A 19,744-nucleotide genomic window follows, 5' to 3' on the forward strand; every position below is an offset into this window, starting at 1 on the left:
GATTGAAACTTGTCGTGGCAACGTGAAGGGTTATATTTATGTAATGCGGAGACCGGTGGGTTCATGTTTCTAGTATCATAAGATTCCTACGCATGTTATTGTGAGTTAAAATTGAGGGATTTGCCACGTACGAACGAACCACTGTCCCGCTTATGCTTATGCAACAGATCCACGTATTGTGTGATGACGTCATCTTTTTTAAAGGCCAAATCCTCATTTCTCCTCCCAACCTGCCATCAAAGAAAGGAACGATCGAAAACCTAACCTACAGACACACACACACACACACACACATCTCTTGAGTTTTCCCAACATTGTTTTCTTCCGCTTCTCAATCCCTTCTCTCCGCCTGGCTCCCGACTTTCTCTCTCTCAGATCTACGACTATTTGTTTCCGATTTCGCCTTTGAGCGAACCCTAGACTTCTTGCGGGGAGGCTTTTTTGTAAGTAATCGCGGGATTTCTCTCTGTTCATACTCGCTCTGTAAAATCTCAGGAAACCCTAGTTCCTCTCCACGCTCCTGTTCTTGTTGTTCAGATCCTCTCTAGGCAGGGTCTTTTTACTTGTTTCTTTGTTAGCAAGCGTTTAGAGATCGACGAAGGTTGTGATGAATACCGGAGGAAGGTACCCCCCGGGGATTGGTGCGGGTCGTGGGTCCATCAACGCCAACAACCCTGGCTCCCAATCGAGGCCTGTTTATCAGCAGCAGCCGCAGTACGGTCAGCGTGGCAATTACGCTCAGAACCACCAGCGGTTTCAACAAGCGCCACCGCCGCCGCCGCATCAGCAGCAACAGCAGTGGCTTAGGAGAGCCCAGTTCACCGGCGGAAACAACGGAGACGCCGTTGATGAGGTCGAGAAGACCGTTCAATCCGAAGCTATTGACTCAAAGTGAGTTTTTTCATCATTTTCCTACACTTCGAGCTCCCCCACATGGTTGTTGCCTTGTTGGATATTGTTAAATTTATGTTTTAATTCCTTCTCCTTGTCCTAGTCGGATATGGGCATCTTTATATTTTTCCTTCTCTTTGACGATGCTACTCGAAAAAGAGGTTTATATTTAAGCGCAAGGACAGCAATTCGAGACCCTTGTGATGTGGTTTGAAACGATTAGTTCTTTGTCTCTTATGCTACGATGACAATCGACTGTTATTGTGGGCTCTCTATCTGTTTTATCACGTACGGCAATCCTTTGAGGTAGGAGCTAGTACATTAATTCTGCCTTTCTGTTGACGTTTTCTCTCCCAGTTCTCAGGACTGGAAGGCGAGGCTAAAACTACCCCAGCCTGATACTCGCTACAAAACAGAGGTAACTTTACTTTTTTCGGTTTAGCTTATTGATTTTGGGGAGACCATACATGTGGCCATTTCCTTGCATCTATTGAGTAGGGAAGGAGTATCTTGATCTTGGTTTGAATGCTCAATTTTCGAGTGTGGTTATGAATTGGTTCAGTGGTGCTCTCGTTCACTTAACTACTTCATATGAAACTTTCTTGTCGTTTGTTGTGTGACCTGTAAAACCTTTTGAAAGAAGAAATCTTTGGTTCCATGTCTAGTATTGAGAGTTACATGTAAATGCAAAGTTTCGTTTTGTTTTGCCACCTGCAAATGCATGGTCTATCGTTTTGGCCTGGCTTCTGGTCCTTTTGAACCAATTGTTGATTCAATATCGTTTTCAGGATGTGACAGCCACGAAAGGAAATGAATTTGAAGATTATTTTTTGAAGCGGGAACTTCTCATGGGAATTTATGAGAAGGGTTTTGAAAGACCCTCTCCCATTCAGGAAGAGAGTATTCCAATTGCCTTAACCGGTAGTGATATTCTTGCCAGAGCCAAAAATGGAACTGGGAAGACAGCTGCATTTTGTATTCCTGCCTTGGAGAAAATTGACCAAGATAATAATGCTATTCAAGGTAACTGTCACTTGGACAATCTCTTTTTGGCGCTATACAATTGTTTCCTTGAACTGCTGGGGGATGTGATAAACGACTTTGAAATGCTGAAGCTGTTCCTTGATTTTGTCAAGTGGTGTGAAATCTTTTTCTTTCTTTTACCCTAGTCTTTCCAGTTTCCATTCTTGTTTGGGGTTGTCATTTGTGCCTGTTTTATATGCAGTTGTGATACTTGTTCCAACGCGAGAGTTGGCTCTTCAGACATCACAAGTCTGTAAGGAGCTGGGCAAGCATTTGAAGATTCAAGTCATGGTAACCACTGGTGGCACCAGTCTGAAAGATGATATCATGCGTTTGTACCAACCGGTCCATTTGCTGGTTGGGACTCCTGGGAGGATCCTAGATCTTACCAAAAAGGGTATTTGTGTACTAAAAGATTGTGCGATGCTCGTTATGGATGAGGTAAATGTTTGATGTTTTATCTTTTATATACTTACCTGTTTCTCTTGCTTTTTTTATGTTTTCTAGAATCTAATTCTGTGTGCATCTGTTCATCAGGCTGATAAGCTATTGTCTCAAGAGTTCCAACCTTCGGTGGAGCAGTTGATTAGGTTTCTTCCAGGAAATCGTCAGATTTTGATGTATTCAGCCACATTTCCCGTCACAATTAAGGACTTTAAGGATAGGTATCTAAGGAAGCCTTACATCATTAACCTCATGGATGAACTTACACTGAAGGGTATTACACAATTCTATGCTTTTGTTGAAGAACGTCAGAAAGTTCACTGCTTGAATACCCTATTCTCCAAGGTTAGGTCTGAAACAAAAATTGATATGTTTGTTCACCTTCTTTGTCAACCTTTTACAACTTTCTACTTCTTTTGCAGCTGCAAATAAATCAATCGATCATTTTCTGCAACTCAGTGAACCGTGTGGAACTCTTAGCTAAGAAAATCACAGAACTTGGTTATTCCTGCTTTTACATTCATGCGAAGATGCTCCAAGACCACCGTAACAGAGTGTTTCATGACTTCCGCAATGGTGCATGCCGGAATCTTGTGTGTACTGGTATGTTAACATGTTTTTCCTTGTTATTGTTGGGCCACGATGAAGGAAATTCATGCATATATACACATGTCTTGTGCGTCGTCTGAGTCTTTCGCTTGAAATATAATCATTGTGCATGGACCAACTTTATTGTTACAACCTTGACTTTGTATTTTTTATCATAAATGTTTTGATTGAGTAGTTGGCGATGATCTTTTGATGGTTGTGCAGACCTGTTTACACGTGGGATTGACATTCAAGCAGTCAATGTTGTGATTAACTTTGATTTTCCGAAGAACTCAGAAACTTATCTCCACAGGGTAAGCTGGAAACTCTGGTTGTCCTCGACTCCCTCATGCCTATTTATGGTCATTTTGAGAATTAATATGTGGTCACTTTGCAGGTTGGTCGATCAGGAAGATTTGGACATCTTGGTTTGGCTGTGAATCTGATCACTTATGAGGATCGTTTTAACTTGTATGTTTTTTCTGTTGTCTGCTTTGAACACCTGATTCTGTCTGCAGCATACTGAAGGCCATTTTCATTCACTTTTGCAGGTATAGGATTGAGCAAGAACTTGGAACTGAAATCAAGCAAATTCCTCCGCATATTGATCAGGCAATTTATTGCCAATAACTATGAAAAGGATCTCTTTTGTTTCATCTGCCGTTAGGAGTCCCAGTGGTGAGTGATTAAGGATGTTTACTTTTCCGACACATGTTAAGAGTAGGTTATCTAGAAACTCAGATGATTTACACTAATTACTCCTTGTTTGCTATATGCAACATATATTTGGATTTCTTGCGATATGGATCTCAGACACTGAAGTTGTAAGCCAAGTGGATAACCGTATAGCTGATTTGTGAACATCTATCTACCTGAATTTAGATGCTCTAGTTAATGACATATTTTGAGCTTGGAGTCTCTGTGCTTATCATGAGAAATAGTAATAGATGCCCTTGGACTTTTTGCGCATGTTTCAGGTTGGATGAAGCACTTGGTAGCCCAGGTACACTTAGTCCTGTCATCTGGCAATGAAAAACAGGCACGACACCACCCAGGAGAAGATAGTTTTTGTTTGGGGGGAGACTCGTGGAACTTAGTACTCTGTCTGTCTGTCTGAACTTGCCTCCGGAATGCTATTATGGGTCTCTCTAGATCTTCTTGATTCCAAGTACTAAGAATATTGTTGTTAGACAAAGTTCTAGAATGCTTTAAAATGCCTGGTAATGCTGTTTTCTGTTTCGGGTATGTTTGGTTCTCTGTCTGCTTCTTCTGTCGGTCATAGACTGATTAGAGGGTTTGAGTCTTGTGGGAAAAAAAGCCGTGATTTTTCCGTGGGCCAGTTTCATGTCCTGTTACTGTTAGTGTTTCCAACTTCAATAATAATGTCGTTTTGAGATTTGAATTGCGAATTCCACGGTTGCTTTGGTTTGGTATGTGGTCGTGAGGGAAAGCAATCCTTTGTTTTTTTTGGTTCACATCACATCAATGGGAAGCAAAGAACTAAACAGAGGAGAAGCATATGGAGGAGCACTGAAGTGCATGCTAGCAATTGCACTCAATCTCTCCCATCCCAAGTATGTATCTTATGTACATAATTTTATCTTCTCATCTATAGCGTGGGTTCATATCTGTGCTCTCTCTCTCTCTATATATGCGCATATGCATGCTCATGTACATCGGGATAACGAAATGATTCAGAAGCTGGATTTGGAAAAGATCAGTTTAGCCCAAGAAAGGCCCATGGGCCTTGTTTGGTATATAGACCCGATGTGAAACGACGTCGACTCATTAATCATTCGTATCTCACCGTTTCCCTCCTCTAATGATTAGTCTTTTCGATTGGAGAAGACACTCTCTCTCTCTCTCCCCAGCTTCGCTGTTGAGTTTTATGAACAGAGACCACTTGCTTTCACATCCGCATCACTCCAAAAATTTCCAGGCGGTGCTATTTTGTAATTTTTTTTTGTCAAAGAAAAAACTTCAAATCTGTACGAGAGCACTAACTGATTTTAGGGCTTCTGTTTAAAATAATGCTCAGATTCTTTGTTGCCCTCTCCCACCATTAAAATATTTATCGGCTTGTCGGTAATCATTTTGGCTTATTCTATATTTCTCTCTCTGTCCTGTTGTCTGAAAAACCCTAAAAAAATCATTTCCTCAATGAATTTACAGATGGGTTGATAGATGCACGCATAGCCCACATATACAAACTTGTGATCCGATCTGCCTTTATCTAAATTATCTTCTGGGTATCGACATTTCCGGTTTGTTTATGCTACTCCACATACGTTCATGTCGATTTGATTGAGATTCGGTCTGCAATTTCGGTTTTTATTCTTTCTTATGTAACCACGTGGATTGCTTCTCCAGGGTTTGTCCTGGGTTTTCCCCCTTTTGTTTTCTGGGAACTTTTTTTTAGGGGATCGAGGAACCTATATAGAAGTTCGTGGGTCCAAATATCTCGTAGGTTTGAATTGTAGATAGTGTGAGAATAGGGATCTATTTGATAAGAACAACAAAAAAGGTGATCTGCATCGAGATAAAACAAGTTTCTGCCTTTTGTCCGGTTGATTGGCTCCAGGCAGAATAACTTGGGTGAAGTTAGGGTTCGCTTTTATCATCTTTGAGTTGCTTTCTTCTTTACTTTCGAGTCTCTGTGTTGGTTTTAAGCTTTCCGCTTCTGGGTTTTGTGTCATTTGCTGGGTTTACTGTCACTGGCCGAGTGGAGTCACCATAGTGGAAGCGAGTCGACAAGGTACTGCCAATTTCTTTATCAAGTTGTGCAGTTTTCCTTTTGACTTTTTAGTTGATCTTTGCATTGCTGCGAGGTTTACTGTTTTGACATGAGTGAAATAGTCAAATTTCCCTCCAAAAGATTCGATTTTTATTGGGATTTCAGAGATTTTCTGTGATTTGATTTTGGCGGTTCCTAATTCAGTGGAGTTATGGTGTTCATATGTTCGGTTTCAGGCGTTACGGGTGAGAAACTCGCGTTGGTTTGACGAAGAGACGATCCTTTACTGGAAAAAAAGGTTTTTTTTTTTATGGGCGAGGAAAGAGACAAGAACTAGTTTGAAAGTGGAGTTCGGTCTTACGAAACAGCTGTTGACTGAGTTGATGAGCTTTTCAGTGAGCAACCAACAAAGGTAATAGGCATTAGAATTTTTCACCTTTTTATAGAGTTGCTGAGATGGGGGGTCAGTGCTCTAAGCTCGGTCCATGTTGCCTGAATTCTTCTCACAAAACGGCAGTTCTTGAAGCTCCTGATGTTGGTGAGTTTATTTGACTCTATAATCAGTTTTGGCCCATTGCTTTGTTGCATTTTCTTGGGTTAACAACAAGCTTTGGCATGGTTGGTGTTTTTTTTTGGTTGGGTACCTAATCACAGAAAATGAAGAGAACAATGACCTTACTGATGTCCCCGCCTTCCATGAATACACCCTTGAACAGCTTAAATTCGCCACTTCTGGCTTTGCAGTGGAGAACATTGTGTCTGAGCATGGAGAAAAAGCTCCAAATGTTGTCTATAAAGGGAAGTTGGAGAATCAGAAGAGGATTGCTGTTAAGCGTTTTACACGAATGGCTTGGCCTGATGCTCGTCAATTCCTGGTAAAGATATATTGACTACTGATCTTCTACTGGATACGTCCTTTTTATCTTAACATGGCTTTTGTTTGCTCTCCATTTCTAGGAGGAAGCAAGGTCGGTTGGTCAGCTCCGTAGCCAAAGACTGGCCAATTTACTTGGCTGTTGCTGTGAAGGCGATGAGAGGTTGCTTGTAGCAGAATTTATGCCCAATGATACATTAGCTAAACACCTGTTTCATTGTAAGGCTTACTTGTCTATTTTCACTGATCAATAGTCTTGTAATATTTGCCCACAACTTCTTGTATATGCATGTAAATCCTTGTTAGTGTGGAAAAAAACAAGAAAATAAGTGCACTTCTATGCAACAGGGGAAACACAGCCTATGAAATGGGCCATGCGGCTGCGGGTTGTTTTATACCTTGCTCAAGCTCTTGAATACTGCACAAACAAAGGGCGTACACTTTATCATGACCTTAATGCTTACAGAGTCTTATTTGATGAGGTAATGATAAATTTGAATTCAGTCTTTGTGGGGTATGCCCACATATGCTTTTCCTCAGCTGGTGCGTTTGGTTTTTTTTTTTTTTCAGGAATGCAATGCTAGACTTTCAAGCTTTGGCCTGATGAAAAATAGTCGGGACGGGAAAAGTTACAGCACAAATCTTGCATTCACCCCTCCCGAGTATCTACGAACGGGTGAATCTACTGAATTATTTCCTTTCATGATTCATATGAATTGTCATGCTAAGTGTTTCGAGCGGTTTATGCGATTATTGAGATTAAACGTCCGTATCTTTTGTGTGTTCTGCAGGGAGAATAACTCCGGAGAGTGTGATATATAGCTTTGGCACACTTCTACTTGATCTTCTTAGTGGAAAACATATTCCTCCGAGCCATGTATGTGTCTGGCATATTACTTAAGCCTGTTGAGATTATAAGCAAGAACTAAAGTGATAATGGGTTTCATGAGTTTTTTTTTCTGTGTAGTACTAATATGGTGTCCTAAGATTCCTATAACACTCTTGAACATTGTTCCTCTCTGAATGTAAAGACTGATTCTTGAGCCTCTTGTGGATAGGCCCTTGATCTGATACGTGATCGGAATCTTCAGACGCTGACTGATTCTTGCTTGGATGGACAATTTTCGGATAGCGATGGGACGGAGTTAGTACGACTGGCTTCTCGTTGTCTGCAATATGAAGCTCGTGAGCGCCCAAACGCAAAATCGTTGGTTGCTGCATTGACACCACTTCAGAAGGACATTGAGGTTCTGTTCCTATATTCTGTATCATTTGTTTCTCTGACTTAAAAATTGTTAAGAGGATGTCAAAGCTTCTCAGACCAGTAGAGTGTTCCTTTTCTTCTTAAAAAAACCTGCAGGTTCCATCGCATGTTTTAATGGGAATGCCTCACAGCGGTTCAATGTCTCCTCTATCGCCTCTGGGTGAGGCTTGTTCAAGAAGGGACCTCACTGCCATGCATGAGATCTTGGAGAAACTTGGATACAAAGACGATGAAGGAGTTGCAAATGAGGTATATATGTTGACATTTGACAGATTTTTAAGTTAAGTAAATGGTTTTATTTCGTTCAGTTAGGTCCCTAAGGGTTTCGTGTCATGTGTGTATTTGTGTAAAACATGGGGTTTTGGTGCAGCTGTCGTTTCAGATGTGGACTGACCAGATGCAGGAGACATTGGTCTTGAAGAAAAAAGGGGATGCCTGTTTCAGACAGAGAGACTTTAGAGAAGCAATTGAGTGCTACACCCAGGTCAGTTTTTTGCAACTTAAAATCGAAATCAATGCCATTGCCCAAAGACAGATTTAGATGATGGAAATGTATTGTTTGTTGGAAATGATGGGAAGCAGTTCATTGAAGTGGGGATGGTGTCTCCAACGGTATTTGCACGCCGGAGTTTGTGTTACCTGATGAGCGAAATGCCGAAAGAAGCATTAGAAGATGCAATGCAGGCTCAGGTCATCTCTCCTGTTTGGCACGTCGCTTCCTATCTCCAGTCTGCTGCTCTTTCTTCCCTTGGAATGGACAACGAATCTCAAATTGCACTCAAGGAGGGCTCCAACCTTGAAGCCAAGAGAAGTTCACCCCCCCTTCAGAAGTAAAAGAGAGCGCATTTTCCAGCATGGGTTCTTGGTGAAAAGAAAACGAAGGGAACTTATTACCAAGCAAGTACCCCCGGGGGTTTAAATCTGAAGCAACGGAAGGAAACATGCAAAGAGAAGAGAAAGAAAGCTATCCATGTCTCCTCAAATGGTGAAATATTTTTTGGAAGTGGCATCCTTGTTTTCTTCAGCGAAGAGAGAGAGGAGTGATGGGTGTTGGTGTTTTGCTCTTCTTTTTGCCTCTTTTTACAGGGCACTGAAGGAGTCCTTTCCTGCATTTTCTCTTTTGAGGGGTAATGTTCTAAAAACTTTCATGGCAAGAAACAGGGATTTGTTTTCTTCTTTCTTCTGGGATATGCCAACGCGTCTAATATAATATAATGTGAGAACGAAATCATACGTCTTAAGAACAACGGTTTCCCTTGGAGTTTCACCATGAACTCAGCACGTGATATTTTGTCAAATCCAACATGGCTTGGTACACCGAAAAGTCTCTGAAATGCGCAATAATGAGGGTTTTCTGTGTACAAGCATCCAACTAGGCTTCGAGATGTTCTCTAAGGCACTAATCTTAGATGCTACTGATAGGATGCGATGGGATCCTTGAGCAATCTTTGAAAAAACCCCAGAAACTTCACTAGTCAACTTACAAGTACAATCCATCTAGAATCACATATCAACAACTACACCGGAAAAACTGGAGAAAGATGGAAACAGATCAGGTGTTTCTTGACCGTCTAATAGCCGGATGTACAGTTTTGTTCCCAGAATCGGGTTTGTCAATTCCGTCTATACATTCTCTTTACAACGATGGGTATAGTGGCAATGTTCCCAGATTCTCTTGGAGAAACAAAAAAAAAAAAAAGCCACACTCGAACTTGTCTGAGAGCGTATGACCACATGCGGTAATAAAAAGACAAATAATCACACACAGTTGGGTTGGGTTTTATTATAAATATATTTAAACCATGCAACATACGGTTGATTTGATGTTGTCCTTTATTTTATATATATGGAAAAAAAAGGAAAGACAGGGAAATAGAACAAAAATGCTGTTTTTATATATCATATCCGACGTTTCAGAGATTAGAGGTGAGGGAGGGGGGCTTGGGAGGCCTGGCTTCTCTTAGCAACGCCTCTTGCGTCAATGACACCACCAGCTGTGTTCACCGTTTCAACATCAACCCAAACCAATGCAGTTAGACATAAACACCCGAGTCATTGGTTCTCCATATGTATATATTCTACTCTCATCTTTTTTCCAAAAATATACACACTAAATAGATCCTAAAACTTGCTTCCTAATCAACAACAACAAAAAAACAAAACATATCTTGATGGAAATGGCAGACGTACCTCTCCTTTTCTGTTGAACATCTCACCAGTGACAAACCCCCTCGTCTGGAATGCGGTTGGACTCACCATCTGGAAATACGGCATTGTCAAACCCGGCAAATATTAGAGGAGCTTGGCAATTGATAATCACCTTACAAAACAGAAGCAGAACTACTTTCTTATCCTTTCCAACTACAACCTCTCTCTTCTTTTTTAGTCCCAATCAGCCTCCGGTATCACAGAAACGTCAAACACTTTAGGCTGATCTATATCCTAATACTAAACACCCCCATCAAATCTTAAGTCAGGCCCAAGCTTCACAGGATGGGATAGAAATTGCCACCTACACTTGTACTTCAAATATTTTCATACAAGTTTGGTCTGCATCATATAATAAACACGTGTTTTACTACACTTATAAGAAAAATATTTGAGGATGTTTTAAAAGAACAGTGCAAAACCTCAAGATCTTGTGTACCCGTTGAAAACATATTCTCAAACTTTTATTTGAAACAAATTGACTCTAGAATGCATCGATAGGTTCAGAAAGAGACCTTAAACTTAGATCCTCAATGCAATCTCAGGCTGTATAAGTTTGAGTTTATTTGAGCACCATTCAGTGCGCCTGGTTTCTTAGGCACCTCTTAGTGACTTTGATTTTCTTTTGGCTAAATAAAAGTTTGCACTCATTTCCGTAATATTGCATATTTTCAAAAAATTATGGTTTTTATTGTTCAAGAATAGGAGAAAAGAAAGGAGAAGAGAGGTCTATCGACAATTACCACAAACAGTAACCAGTCATCGGCTCTTAGAGGTCGGTGAAACCACATCCTACAATGCATTTGGGAATGTTAGAAAGGATTACCCGAGTATTAACTTGGAATCTTGTCAATACTCTTGCTCTCTTGTGTTCAGGAGGAGCAGCAAACTTGTCGTTACACCAACAAATTGACATTTCACAAAAGGAGAAAAAAACTTACGAGTGGTCCAGGCTAAGTGCAGCTAGTCTCAGACCTCTTCTCCGGTGAGGGTTCAAACTGAGACCAGCGAATATCAGATCCGATGCATATGCAACCACACATCTGTAAAAAAAACCCATGCTCATAAAGTCGTAATTGCTTTGCTAAGAATGACCAGTGGAATCTCAGTAAGAGCTGGCTTGAAACTCAAACGAACCACATATTTGTCAAAATATTAGTAGAAGATGCCCAAGTTTTTAACACTGTTGATTGAACTCAAAACAATGAAACACCAGAGATCCACCTTTTACACTGGATTTTGCTCCAGATATTCTAAAAATCTGAATCATTAAGGGCAGGCGACAGAACCTTTTCGCTTTTTAGGGCCATGTCCCCTTTATGATTTATAGTATCATTCAAAATGAATATAATCGGACCCATTTCACAGACTTAAAGAGCTCACCGGTGCAAAGCTTGGTCATCTGACAGTTTACCCTTGGCTCTAAACCAATACCTTAATCTGCATCAAGAAGATTTTGTCAACTAAGTGATTTATCTTCAAAAGTAGTTGAATGCAGAGACGTATTATTAATCATGTTTGGTCAGGTGGAACGTATGAATAATTGGAAGTGGACAAAGTCATAAATCGATTTATGAATGGCTAAGATGAGCATCTAACCTCGGAGGTGATTTTGTCTGATTTGTAGAACTGTTGGGCTCACAAAACCGAATCTCTATGGGCCAGGGGACAAAATTTGAAGTAGCAACTTTGTTCCTGTAGCTCCTGTGGATAAACAAAAGAATGAGTGCATCATCTTGAACTCCCCAAATAATTGGACATGCACTGGAAGCATTAGGACTCTCTGAACGAGGGAAAATACTTACATAGGAAGACGGGGATCAGTTATACGCCTTTCACGCAGCTCCTCCATTGATAGCAGCTGCAGAATATTGGGGTTAAACAACAAACTCCATGATTCACGGTAACCATGGAATTAGGGAGAAAAAATTACTGTATCAGGATCAGGAACCGCTGGCATTTTTGTCTCCTGATGGTCAAATCCTTCTTGCTCTTTCTGTAAAATCAGTGAAAAAAAATTACAAGCCATTTCCCTAGGTGTGTTGGAGTCTAGTGTTAAAAATGCATAGAGATTTCAAAACCCTTTTCCTTTTGAAGGAATACTATGACAAACCTGAAATGATGCAAATAACGTGAATATGACATTTCCTTTCTGTATAGCATCCACTCTCCGTGTTGCAAAGTTGTTACCATCACGTATTCGATGGACTTCATAAATGATGGGCACTGAAAAAATTCACATACTATTATAATCTACCAAATGTGTCCAATATCTGACAGCATCTAAGAAAGTCTTAAGAAAAAAAAAACCCTCGGGATATAGAATGCCAACAAGCTTTTAACGGGGAAAGAAAAATACAACTGCTTGGTTGCAAAATCGCATTGGTATTGTGTACTTACTGTTAAAATCTCCAACTTGAAGAAAATAGGAATGTAAACTATGGACAATCTTAAGGAAATCAACAGTTTTTGATGCTGCAGCAAGTGCCTGCGAAAATGTTGGAAGAACATTGTCTTAGTGGATACATTTATCACCACAGCCTGATACAGTTGACACATAACAAGCCACATATACTAATAAATGAATGAGCATGGTTTATAAAGATATAATGTAGCATTACTTGATTGGAGAAGATGCTATACCTGTCCTACAAATTGTCCACCAAAAACTTTTCCAAATTTTGGGGCCTCAGGTAATGTGATCCCCCGGAATATATTCAACTATGATAAAAGAAGAGCACAAAATAAGAGACGCACTGATAATGCTTAAATAAGATTGATTCGAAGGAACATGAAAGAGATATGTTTTAAATATGAAGATTAAAACTTGAACATGGAAGAGCTGAATGACAGTAGCAGAAGGCTCATACTTCTAATGGCTCCAGATGCAATATGTGTTCCACAAGAGAGCATGTCTCAGGTGCCTTCTCTGAGTGCCAGATTGACTTTGTCTCAAGCAGAGCACAATGATCGCATGGCAACAATAAACAGGTGAGCTGCCATAACAGGGGGGGACAAAATTACTCAGCACTCTGTTCTCACTAGGAATTAAGCATATGTGTTGAGCTTACATTCATCAATCTGATCGCTTAAAGCGTTTGTAATCTACAGAAAGAAAAAGAAAAAGAAAAACTGAAGCAATTGAAGGGAAACGCAGATGACTTAGCTACCTCAGATAGAGCGACTACGTCTGCTGAATGGACAGGCCCGGATATACCTGGTGCGGAACAAGAAATGAAAATCACGTTCATTCCCCAGGATTAATTTGCAGCAATCTACTTTAAACAATGATAATTGAAGAAGGACCAGTGATGTTGAAAGAATCATTGTTTCACCATGACCAAAGTAATCATATCGTTTCAAGAGAAACTCGGGACGGTTTTCCTCTCCGATCGATCCAGAAACCTCGGCCTGCAACCAAAAGACAATTGGAATCAGACACAACGTGATGCCTAGGTCAGTCGTGTATATTCCTTTGGCTATGATGTTGCATACACGACAGAAAGAAATTCAGACAAACCTCTCCTTCCCATATGAAATAGACTCCATCCCAAGCTTGATTTTCGTGAACAATATACTCCCCTTTGCCTGCAACACGACATAGCTGAAGATCACATTCCAGCAAAACCAAATCTCCGTAGCTTAAATACAACGCGGACCATAAAGAAATAACGAATCCAGAAGAAATTCAAGATTCGGTCAGATAGAAATAGCCGGAATTCTGGAAGAAGAGAAATCGAAATTCAGAATCGTAGAGATCACTGACCGAAACGCTTGAACACGACAACTTCAGAGATTCGCTTCAGAGAAGAACTCGGTAACCTCTGCAGCAGGGGGACGTTTCCCAGGAACTCGACAACTGCAAAACCAAAACAACAACACTGGGATCAACCGGGAAAGGAAAATTGTGTTCGTTTTCCAGTTTTCCTATTTCTTTTTCGACTTTCTCGGCGGCCAAACAAAGGTAAGACGTTCTCGATTCCGGCTTACCTGACTCAGTGTTCATGGCGGAGCCGGAGCGTCGGGAGAAACGCCGCGTTAATGGTATTGTGAGAATGGATGGCTAACGAAGTCGATTCTTCAGGAAATAACACTATTACCATACATACGTTTACACGGTAATTATTGAGTGAGATTTGGTATGTGGTAGAATCAGTGGAATTCGTTCGTCTCACGGACACGCGTCATTTGTTTAATCTAGATTATTATTATTTTATATATATATTTTTTTTACTATTTAAAGAACAAATAGCTGTTTAATGATCACATCAACAGTAACAATCAAGATGCTTTTTTATCTTTTCACTTGAAGTTTTCAAAATACAAAACTTGGATTTTAATGCATAAAATATGGCGACGGGTGAATTGCGTATGCCACTTGATGATATGCTCTAAAGGCCTAAAAGGTTACTTCACTAGCTCGTGGTCTTCTTTATCCGACCATAAAGGCCGAAACTGATGTAACAACAACATCTGGGGAGCAGGCAGCCAGCTGTAAGTGGGAGGACTGAAGAGTCAAAGATGGGCAGACCTTGATGGAGACAAGAGTGACTGAGCCCACGGGAGAGTATTGTATGTAATAAATGGGCCTTTGCTCTTCAACCCCAATATTTGTGTACCCTCCCGAACTGCAATAGATGCATCCTCCTTCCACGGATGCTTTCCTTTTGCTCAATTAATATGGCATGATCATATGATGTTTGTTAAGTACAATTCCTTAATCATGGGCAGCAAGATTGGCTCTAATCATTCACTTCACTTGGTCGCCCTGGTAAACTTAACCATTTCATCCGGGTCTTTTGTCTTGCACCATGGGAGGCAACCCTAGATCTGAGACTGCTTCCCCTGCAAGTGGAAGTAACAAAAGTGATCATTGGAAAAAGAAAAAGAAAAACTTTCTATGATGTTTTCGAAATGACAGAATCTGTACCCTGCATCCGTCTGACGAATCTCTCGAATTCTTTAAAGTTACGCGGGCGCATGAGAATTGGGGAAAGCCTAAGATAGGTGAAACAAGAGAGGTGGCGCTGGTCAGGATCGTTAAGGGGTTTGGCATTCTCCAAGATCTTGTTGTAGCCTTCTCTGTCATAACAAGGAAGTGCATTCTCGCTTGCTACGGGTATGCCAACATCCCATGCCGCATTCAGCACCTTGATATTTGCATGAAGCATCATCATCACATCAGGAAAATAAACAAAATGATGCATGTTTAGATAAGATAACCTTATATAAGAAACATGGAAGTTGGGAATTTAGCATAAACCAAGTGAATTCTATGCCTTATGACAGGCGGTATGTTGGGGAAGTTTTACCTGCCAAACTAGTCCTTCTGGGTCAGCCAGTGCCTCAGGGAAGTCCTCATGTTGGTCGAGTGTGCGTAACTCCACGCACGTGAAATTAAGAGCAGCGTCATGTTTCTTCAGCATTGCAGCTATCGGGGCGTAGCCATCCCGGTTTGATGGGTTGTAGAAGCCAGCAGTAAGCTCGGCAGCATGACTAGCTGTTTTATACCACCAGTGTATACCTGAAAGCTTCTCTCCAGTAAAAAAAAGGAGTACATAAAGATTCTTTTATTACAAGCGGGAAACATAGAGTGAATGTCTATTCAACGACCACCCCTAATGGGCTTATTTTCAAAAATTGATTACCTTGGCAGCAATTCGATTTCCTTCAAAAGCTAAATTTGCCAGGGCAAGAACACGGTCACCATGGTCGATCAGAACTCGCGAGTACCAGTTGAGAAAGAATCTGCCATAGTAGCTGTCGTAGTCACCTCCATCCCGAAAAAATCCAGTCTCATGTGGCATGGAGTTGTAAGAACCAGCATTGTCAGGTCCCCGAGCCCAGAAACTGTGCCCTCTTGCCTCTGCTGCATCCCTCAAGTACTTTAACAAATATTTGTCATAACACTGTGCTGACACAACAGAGAAGGGAGAAATATATCAATAACCAGGCCACTAATCAGAGGTCATAACAATGATGAAAGATATTACTGTCATTTCAGATATGCCATTGTTGCATGAAAAGATTACCTGGAATTCTCCGATACCAGGATATCTCCACCCATGTTTTGCAGGATACGAAGGATACCTCAGCTCTCCACAAGGACCAAGACCAACTTCAATTTCAGAGATAACTCCATCCTCAAAAAATTCGTCAAATTCCACCCGGAAGCTTCTCATGTAATCAAAGTAAACCTACAGTTTAAAGAGGATTTGCTCACTACAAAATTCACAAGATATAGATCTGACAGTGTAGGATACCCTACCTCTAGAGCAGTCCGTCCTCTTAAGGCCCGTTGCTTGTCAATCCCCCAAGTAAGGCATTCAGAGTTATGCCTGCCAGCTTTGTTGGTGAAATATATGTCGGGATTGCTTTGACCAATTTCTCTCACCCACAGGGGGAGTGGTATATGTACATCATCTCCAACATTGCCCCCACATTCATGGAAAGACATAACAACCTGAAGCCAATATAAATTGAGAATGTGGAAACACAGTCAAGTCTACGTATCAATCAACTATTGAGTATAAATTGATTTTGAGAAGCTCAGTTATATCGTTAGTCAAAACACTATGCAGAACTGTTTCCCAAACAATGGATTTGAATATTAGTATCATTCATTGTAAGCAAGATCTCATGGAAGCAACAAAGAAGACGCATAAGACAGGAACTACAAGCATGAAGAAAAACAGATACCTGTATCTTAAGCCCAAGGTCGTGTATCATTCGAAAGAGTTTCCTGTAGCCACTCCAATTATACACCTGCGGTGTATGAGCCTCTACTATCCCCCACCAGCAGTCGACCATAACACCATCAACATCGACAGACTTCAAAGTTATTAACTGATGCAAGAGCCCTTCCGGATCAACCACCTCAGAGTTCACATCAATGACTCCTAACTATTGTTCAACATGATGTATTTTATAAGAACAGACTCAGAATAAGGATTACAGGGCCTTTGGGAGGCAGGCCAGCCAAAACACATTTCTCGAACCAAATTATATGCAGAATACTTACTGGTAACATCACATACACGGGAACATACGCTGTGCCCGCAAAGTCACGCTCTTGGAAATTCTGAACTTGATCATCGACCTAACAAAGTGAGCAATACTCAATCAAGTGGAATTCTTTTAACGAAAATCTAGTTGAAAATTTTCACATGAACATCCCAATAAAGAACAATTTTCCCGACACCAAGCAACCAACGTTGTCGCAATCCACAGAATCAGACCGCGGGATCTCAACTACCAAAAATTCGGCAAAGGATTAACAATAGAACCCTTATAAGCCAAGAACCTAAATCGATTTCCACAGTTACCAGTTGTCTCTGTATCTTTAATAGATCACCGGAAGCACCCACTGAATCTTCAGAGGGAGCTCGATAATCGCTATCCTCTTCTCTCCGTTTCGCATTTGCCAAAACCAGCGAACTAGAACGAACAGCAATGCGCAGGCCTCCGAATTTGTACGGCACTGAACTACGAACTCCGGGCGATACCCTCGCTGTAGCTTCGAATTCCATGCTCAGCGGATTCCGAGCATGAATCAAACTAATCGAAGATACCGCCATACGAATTCTCAAGTGACCTTCAAACTCTCTCACTGCACTGCAGCACTCCAATTCGGTGGAAAATCGTTCTCGATTCCAAATTTTCTCGGAAAACAAACAGGGGAAACACTAGACAACGGTTGGGGGCGGGGAAAAAAGGAAACCCACGTGAAGCTCTCTCGGCTGCTGCAACTTTTCCTATTGATGCAAGCAATTTGAAGGTTCCCGGACCACTCATATAACAGACAACACTTTGGTCAGAGAAAGAGGGTTAGAAAAAAGGCCTCAAGCGCGAAATCCGAAGCCCAACTGACCCGGCCCGACAAGCCCGTGTCTCATTTAACCTGAGGTCCGAAAGCCTGAAGATTAATGGACCTATATATTTTAGGCTCAAGTCTTTATTATTTTCGGGGGTTCGGGGTTCGGGTTTAATTGACATCCTTAATATGTCCTCACAGTAATCGCCAATGATTATCCGACACGTGGTAAATGCGTCAGTGACCATATTATGCCAAATTCAATGATTGGGCCGAAGAGTGGCCCAACCCAACTACAAATGAGCTGAGAGTACACGACGACGTTTAGAGCCCATGGATGATGGACCCAACCATCTCTCAATGTGGAGCCTGTAGAATAATTCAAATACCTTAAAGATAATATGATGTTTAAATCGAAAACATTGTAAAATAATTTGGATATTCACGATTCTTCGATCAGAATCAATAATCAAATATTTCTAGACTCTGGTCCAATATAAATGTACAAGTATAGCTGTGTTGGAGTTACAGTGAAACATCAAATATGATGTTACAGTAAATAATCAAATATTTTGCGTAAAACACGCAGTATTCCGCTTTTTTACGACTAATGGCAAACATTTCTCAAATTGCTAAATGTTATTTTTATTCGAGTCTGTGTTGCATTCGCACGAGTGTAAATGAGATCTTAATTTCGTTTGCCAATAATATTATATTTTGGGACGAGTGACAAATTAATTAATAACAAGCAACGAGACATTAGAATATTAGGTGATTGCCATCCGAAGACGTGCACGTTAGTGGGGGAGTTCGATGTCTGGTGAGTCCAGTCGGTCCATAAATGCACCAACGGTGCTTCTAATGGGACTTTATTTCGCATTTAATATTTGGCCTCATCCAACAATAGCCACTTTGCCTCGCTCTCATTGATGTTTCAATACACCCAAAATAATCTCGTGTTTCTTTCCAAGTATCGTGATTAACAAACAAAATTAATTAGCATTTTCCGGCGACTAATCTGCAACCATTTCAAATCCAAAAAAATAATGTCAGTAGGGTGAGTGGTTTCAATTAAGATACACATTCTAGACGTTTTTTTTTTGTAACCGGATTTTCTAGGCCGAGGCCCAGACTAATTCCGGAGACGGAAACCAGCCATGTGATTTGAATTATACGCTCACTCCCCATCCTGGGATTCGAACTCCGGACGGGACAGACAATTTGCACCCCCGTTTCATCGGTTGAACTACTCAGATTGGGTAAAACATTAAGAGATCGATGGTTCTAGACGTTGCAGATTCGTATTCTGCAATTTAATTCCTGTAGAGGATACGATAGACACAATTACATGTCCATTTATATCTGCGAACAACCATACGGTCCATACCTGGGCGCATATATATTGCTTGTACATGCGGAAACATGAGTTGTCATTTCTCGACGTCGGACGATTAATTACCTGTTAAACCATTTTGTTTCATCGCTATTGCTGCTTGCTTGCTGCTTTGGTATAGTTGTTTTCACAACTTTGTTTGGGACCAGTGGTTTCTAAACACGTTTTCTGCGTGCATACATACATACATTTAACACAACGGCTATGCATGCAGAAATCTTTCTGCCCCTAGCTACGTGTAATATTTCTTTTACTGTCCTCTTATTTATTGCACATCTACATCTGAGAACGATTAAAAATTACACGAGGTGTTAATTCGAGGCCACAAGACCATATAGATATCGTTCGGTTTTAATGTTGCTTAAGCATTGATTTTAAAATAATGTTTTTGTCGTTACAGCAATAAATGTGCTTAAAACCACGTTAATTTTGGAGCATCGCTGAGTCATGCGGGCATCGTGTCTAGAGAGAGATGGAACGGAATCCATGACTCCCTCTCTCTCTCTCTCTCT

General features: G+C 40.8%; 4 protein-coding genes across 8 annotated transcripts; 2 read left to right on the forward strand and 2 right to left on the reverse strand.

Annotated features, from left to right (window-relative positions):
• The first annotated feature begins 231 nt into the window (after positions 1 to 231).
• On the forward strand, positions 232 to 4,348 carry LOC104814100 (DEAD-box ATP-dependent RNA helicase 8). Its single transcript, XM_010541975.2, has 11 exons — positions 232 to 443; positions 579 to 891; positions 1,249 to 1,309; positions 1,680 to 1,914; positions 2,117 to 2,355; positions 2,452 to 2,703; positions 2,781 to 2,961; positions 3,172 to 3,260; positions 3,344 to 3,417; positions 3,498 to 3,624; positions 3,924 to 4,348. The coding sequence occupies exons 2-10, from the start codon at positions 608 to 610 to the stop codon at positions 3,574 to 3,576; spliced, it is 1,494 nt and encodes a 497-aa protein (XP_010540277.1). The 5' UTR covers positions 232 to 443; positions 579 to 607; the 3' UTR covers positions 3,577 to 3,624; positions 3,924 to 4,348.
• A 423-nt stretch (positions 4,349 to 4,771) lies between these two features.
• On the forward strand, positions 4,772 to 9,000 carry LOC104814101 (probable serine/threonine-protein kinase At5g41260). Of its 4 annotated transcripts, XM_019202577.1 has the most exons (12): positions 4,773 to 5,701; positions 5,917 to 6,092; positions 6,198 to 6,218; positions 6,397 to 6,555; positions 6,638 to 6,773; positions 6,903 to 7,036; positions 7,125 to 7,230; positions 7,346 to 7,431; positions 7,613 to 7,801; positions 7,915 to 8,067; positions 8,189 to 8,302; positions 8,401 to 9,000. In XM_019202577.1, exons 3-12 carry the CDS (start codon positions 6,213 to 6,215, stop codon positions 8,650 to 8,652), a joined length of 1,335 nt encoding a protein of 444 aa, XP_019058122.1. In that variant the 5' UTR covers positions 4,773 to 5,701; positions 5,917 to 6,092; positions 6,198 to 6,212; the 3' UTR covers positions 8,653 to 9,000. The 4 variants fall into 4 exon arrangements, with proteins under 4 accessions (XP_010540279.1, XP_019058122.1, XP_019058121.1 ...); XM_010541977.2 differs by having other exon boundaries at positions 4,772 to 5,701; positions 5,917 to 6,218; positions 6,425 to 6,555; XM_019202576.1 differs by having other exon boundaries at positions 5,917 to 6,218.
• A 563-nt stretch (positions 9,001 to 9,563) lies between these two features.
• On the reverse strand, positions 9,564 to 14,142 carry LOC104814102 (acyl-CoA thioesterase 2). 2 transcript variants are annotated; one of them, XM_010541979.2, is made up of 17 exons: positions 14,017 to 14,139; positions 13,793 to 13,885; positions 13,547 to 13,614; positions 13,362 to 13,437; positions 13,197 to 13,243; positions 12,897 to 13,022; positions 12,670 to 12,747; positions 12,427 to 12,514; positions 12,140 to 12,252; positions 11,960 to 12,022; positions 11,832 to 11,887; positions 11,626 to 11,730; positions 11,410 to 11,466; positions 10,968 to 11,069; positions 10,770 to 10,818; positions 10,009 to 10,077; positions 9,564 to 9,812 (listed from the first exon to the last, which is right to left on the reverse strand). In XM_010541979.2, the coding sequence occupies exons 1-17, from the start codon at positions 14,030 to 14,032 to the stop codon at positions 9,732 to 9,734; spliced, it is 1,287 nt and encodes a 428-aa protein (XP_010540281.1). In that variant the 5' UTR covers positions 14,033 to 14,139; the 3' UTR covers positions 9,564 to 9,731. The 2 variants fall into 2 exon arrangements, with proteins under 2 accessions (XP_010540281.1, XP_010540282.1); XM_010541980.2 differs by lacking the exons at positions 9,564 to 9,812; positions 10,009 to 10,077 and adding an exon at positions 10,084 to 10,368 and having other exon boundaries at positions 14,017 to 14,142.
• A 159-nt stretch (positions 14,143 to 14,301) lies between these two features.
• Positions 14,302 to 17,775, reverse strand: LOC104814103 (beta-amylase 2, chloroplastic). The gene is made up of 9 exons (XM_010541981.1): positions 17,352 to 17,775; positions 17,048 to 17,125; positions 16,726 to 16,929; positions 16,295 to 16,489; positions 16,059 to 16,223; positions 15,675 to 15,935; positions 15,339 to 15,557; positions 14,957 to 15,176; positions 14,302 to 14,871 (listed from the first exon to the last, which is right to left on the reverse strand). The coding sequence occupies exons 1-9, from the start codon at positions 17,601 to 17,603 to the stop codon at positions 14,813 to 14,815; spliced, it is 1,653 nt and encodes a 550-aa protein (XP_010540283.1). The 5' UTR covers positions 17,604 to 17,775; the 3' UTR covers positions 14,302 to 14,812.
• Between the last annotated feature and the right edge of the window lie 1,969 nt (positions 17,776 to 19,744).

The sequence above is a fragment of the Tarenaya hassleriana genome, unplaced genomic scaffold (genome assembly GCF_000463585.1).
Source record: "Tarenaya hassleriana unplaced genomic scaffold, ASM46358v1 Cleome202, whole genome shotgun sequence".
Classification (NCBI taxonomy): Eukaryota; Viridiplantae; Streptophyta; class Magnoliopsida; order Brassicales; family Cleomaceae; genus Tarenaya; species Tarenaya hassleriana.

Coding starts and splice junctions, on each gene's coding strand:
- LOC104814103 (XM_010541981.1), bottom strand. CDS start 17,603: ATGGCGGTATCTTCGATTAGTTTGATTCATGCTCGGAATCCGCTGAGC. Junction 16,930..17,047: donor CCGTGTATGTGATGTTACCA/GTAAGTATTCTG, acceptor GTTGAACAATAG/TTAGGAGTCATTGATGTGAA. Junction 14,872..14,956: donor ATTCGTCAGACGGATGCAGG/GTACAGATTCTG, acceptor TTCCACTTGCAG/GGGAAGCAGTCTCAGATCTA.
- LOC104814102 (XM_010541979.2), bottom strand. Junction 11,467..11,625: donor CAGACAAAATCACCTCCGAG/GTTAGATGCTCA, acceptor TTCTTGATGCAG/ATTAAGGTATTGGTTTAGAG. Junction 9,813..10,008: donor TGTTCAACAGAAAAGGAGAG/GTACGTCTGCCA, acceptor CGGTGAACACAG/CTGGTGGTGTCATTGACGCA.
- LOC104814101 (XM_010541976.2), top strand. CDS start 6,137: ATGGGGGGTCAGTGCTCTAAGCTCGGTCCATGTTGCCTGAATTCTTCT. Junction 7,432..7,612: donor AACATATTCCTCCGAGCCAT/GTATGTGTCTGG, acceptor TCTTGTGGATAG/GCCCTTGATCTGATACGTGA. Junction 8,303..8,400: donor CAATTGAGTGCTACACCCAG/GTCAGTTTTTTG, acceptor GATGGGAAGCAG/TTCATTGAAGTGGGGATGGT.
- LOC104814100 (XM_010541975.2), top strand. CDS start 608: ATGAATACCGGAGGAAGGTACCCCCCGGGGATTGGTGCGGGTCGTGGG. Junction 1,310..1,679: donor ATACTCGCTACAAAACAGAG/GTAACTTTACTT, acceptor TATCGTTTTCAG/GATGTGACAGCCACGAAAGG. Junction 3,261..3,343: donor CAGAAACTTATCTCCACAGG/GTAAGCTGGAAA, acceptor GTCACTTTGCAG/GTTGGTCGATCAGGAAGATT.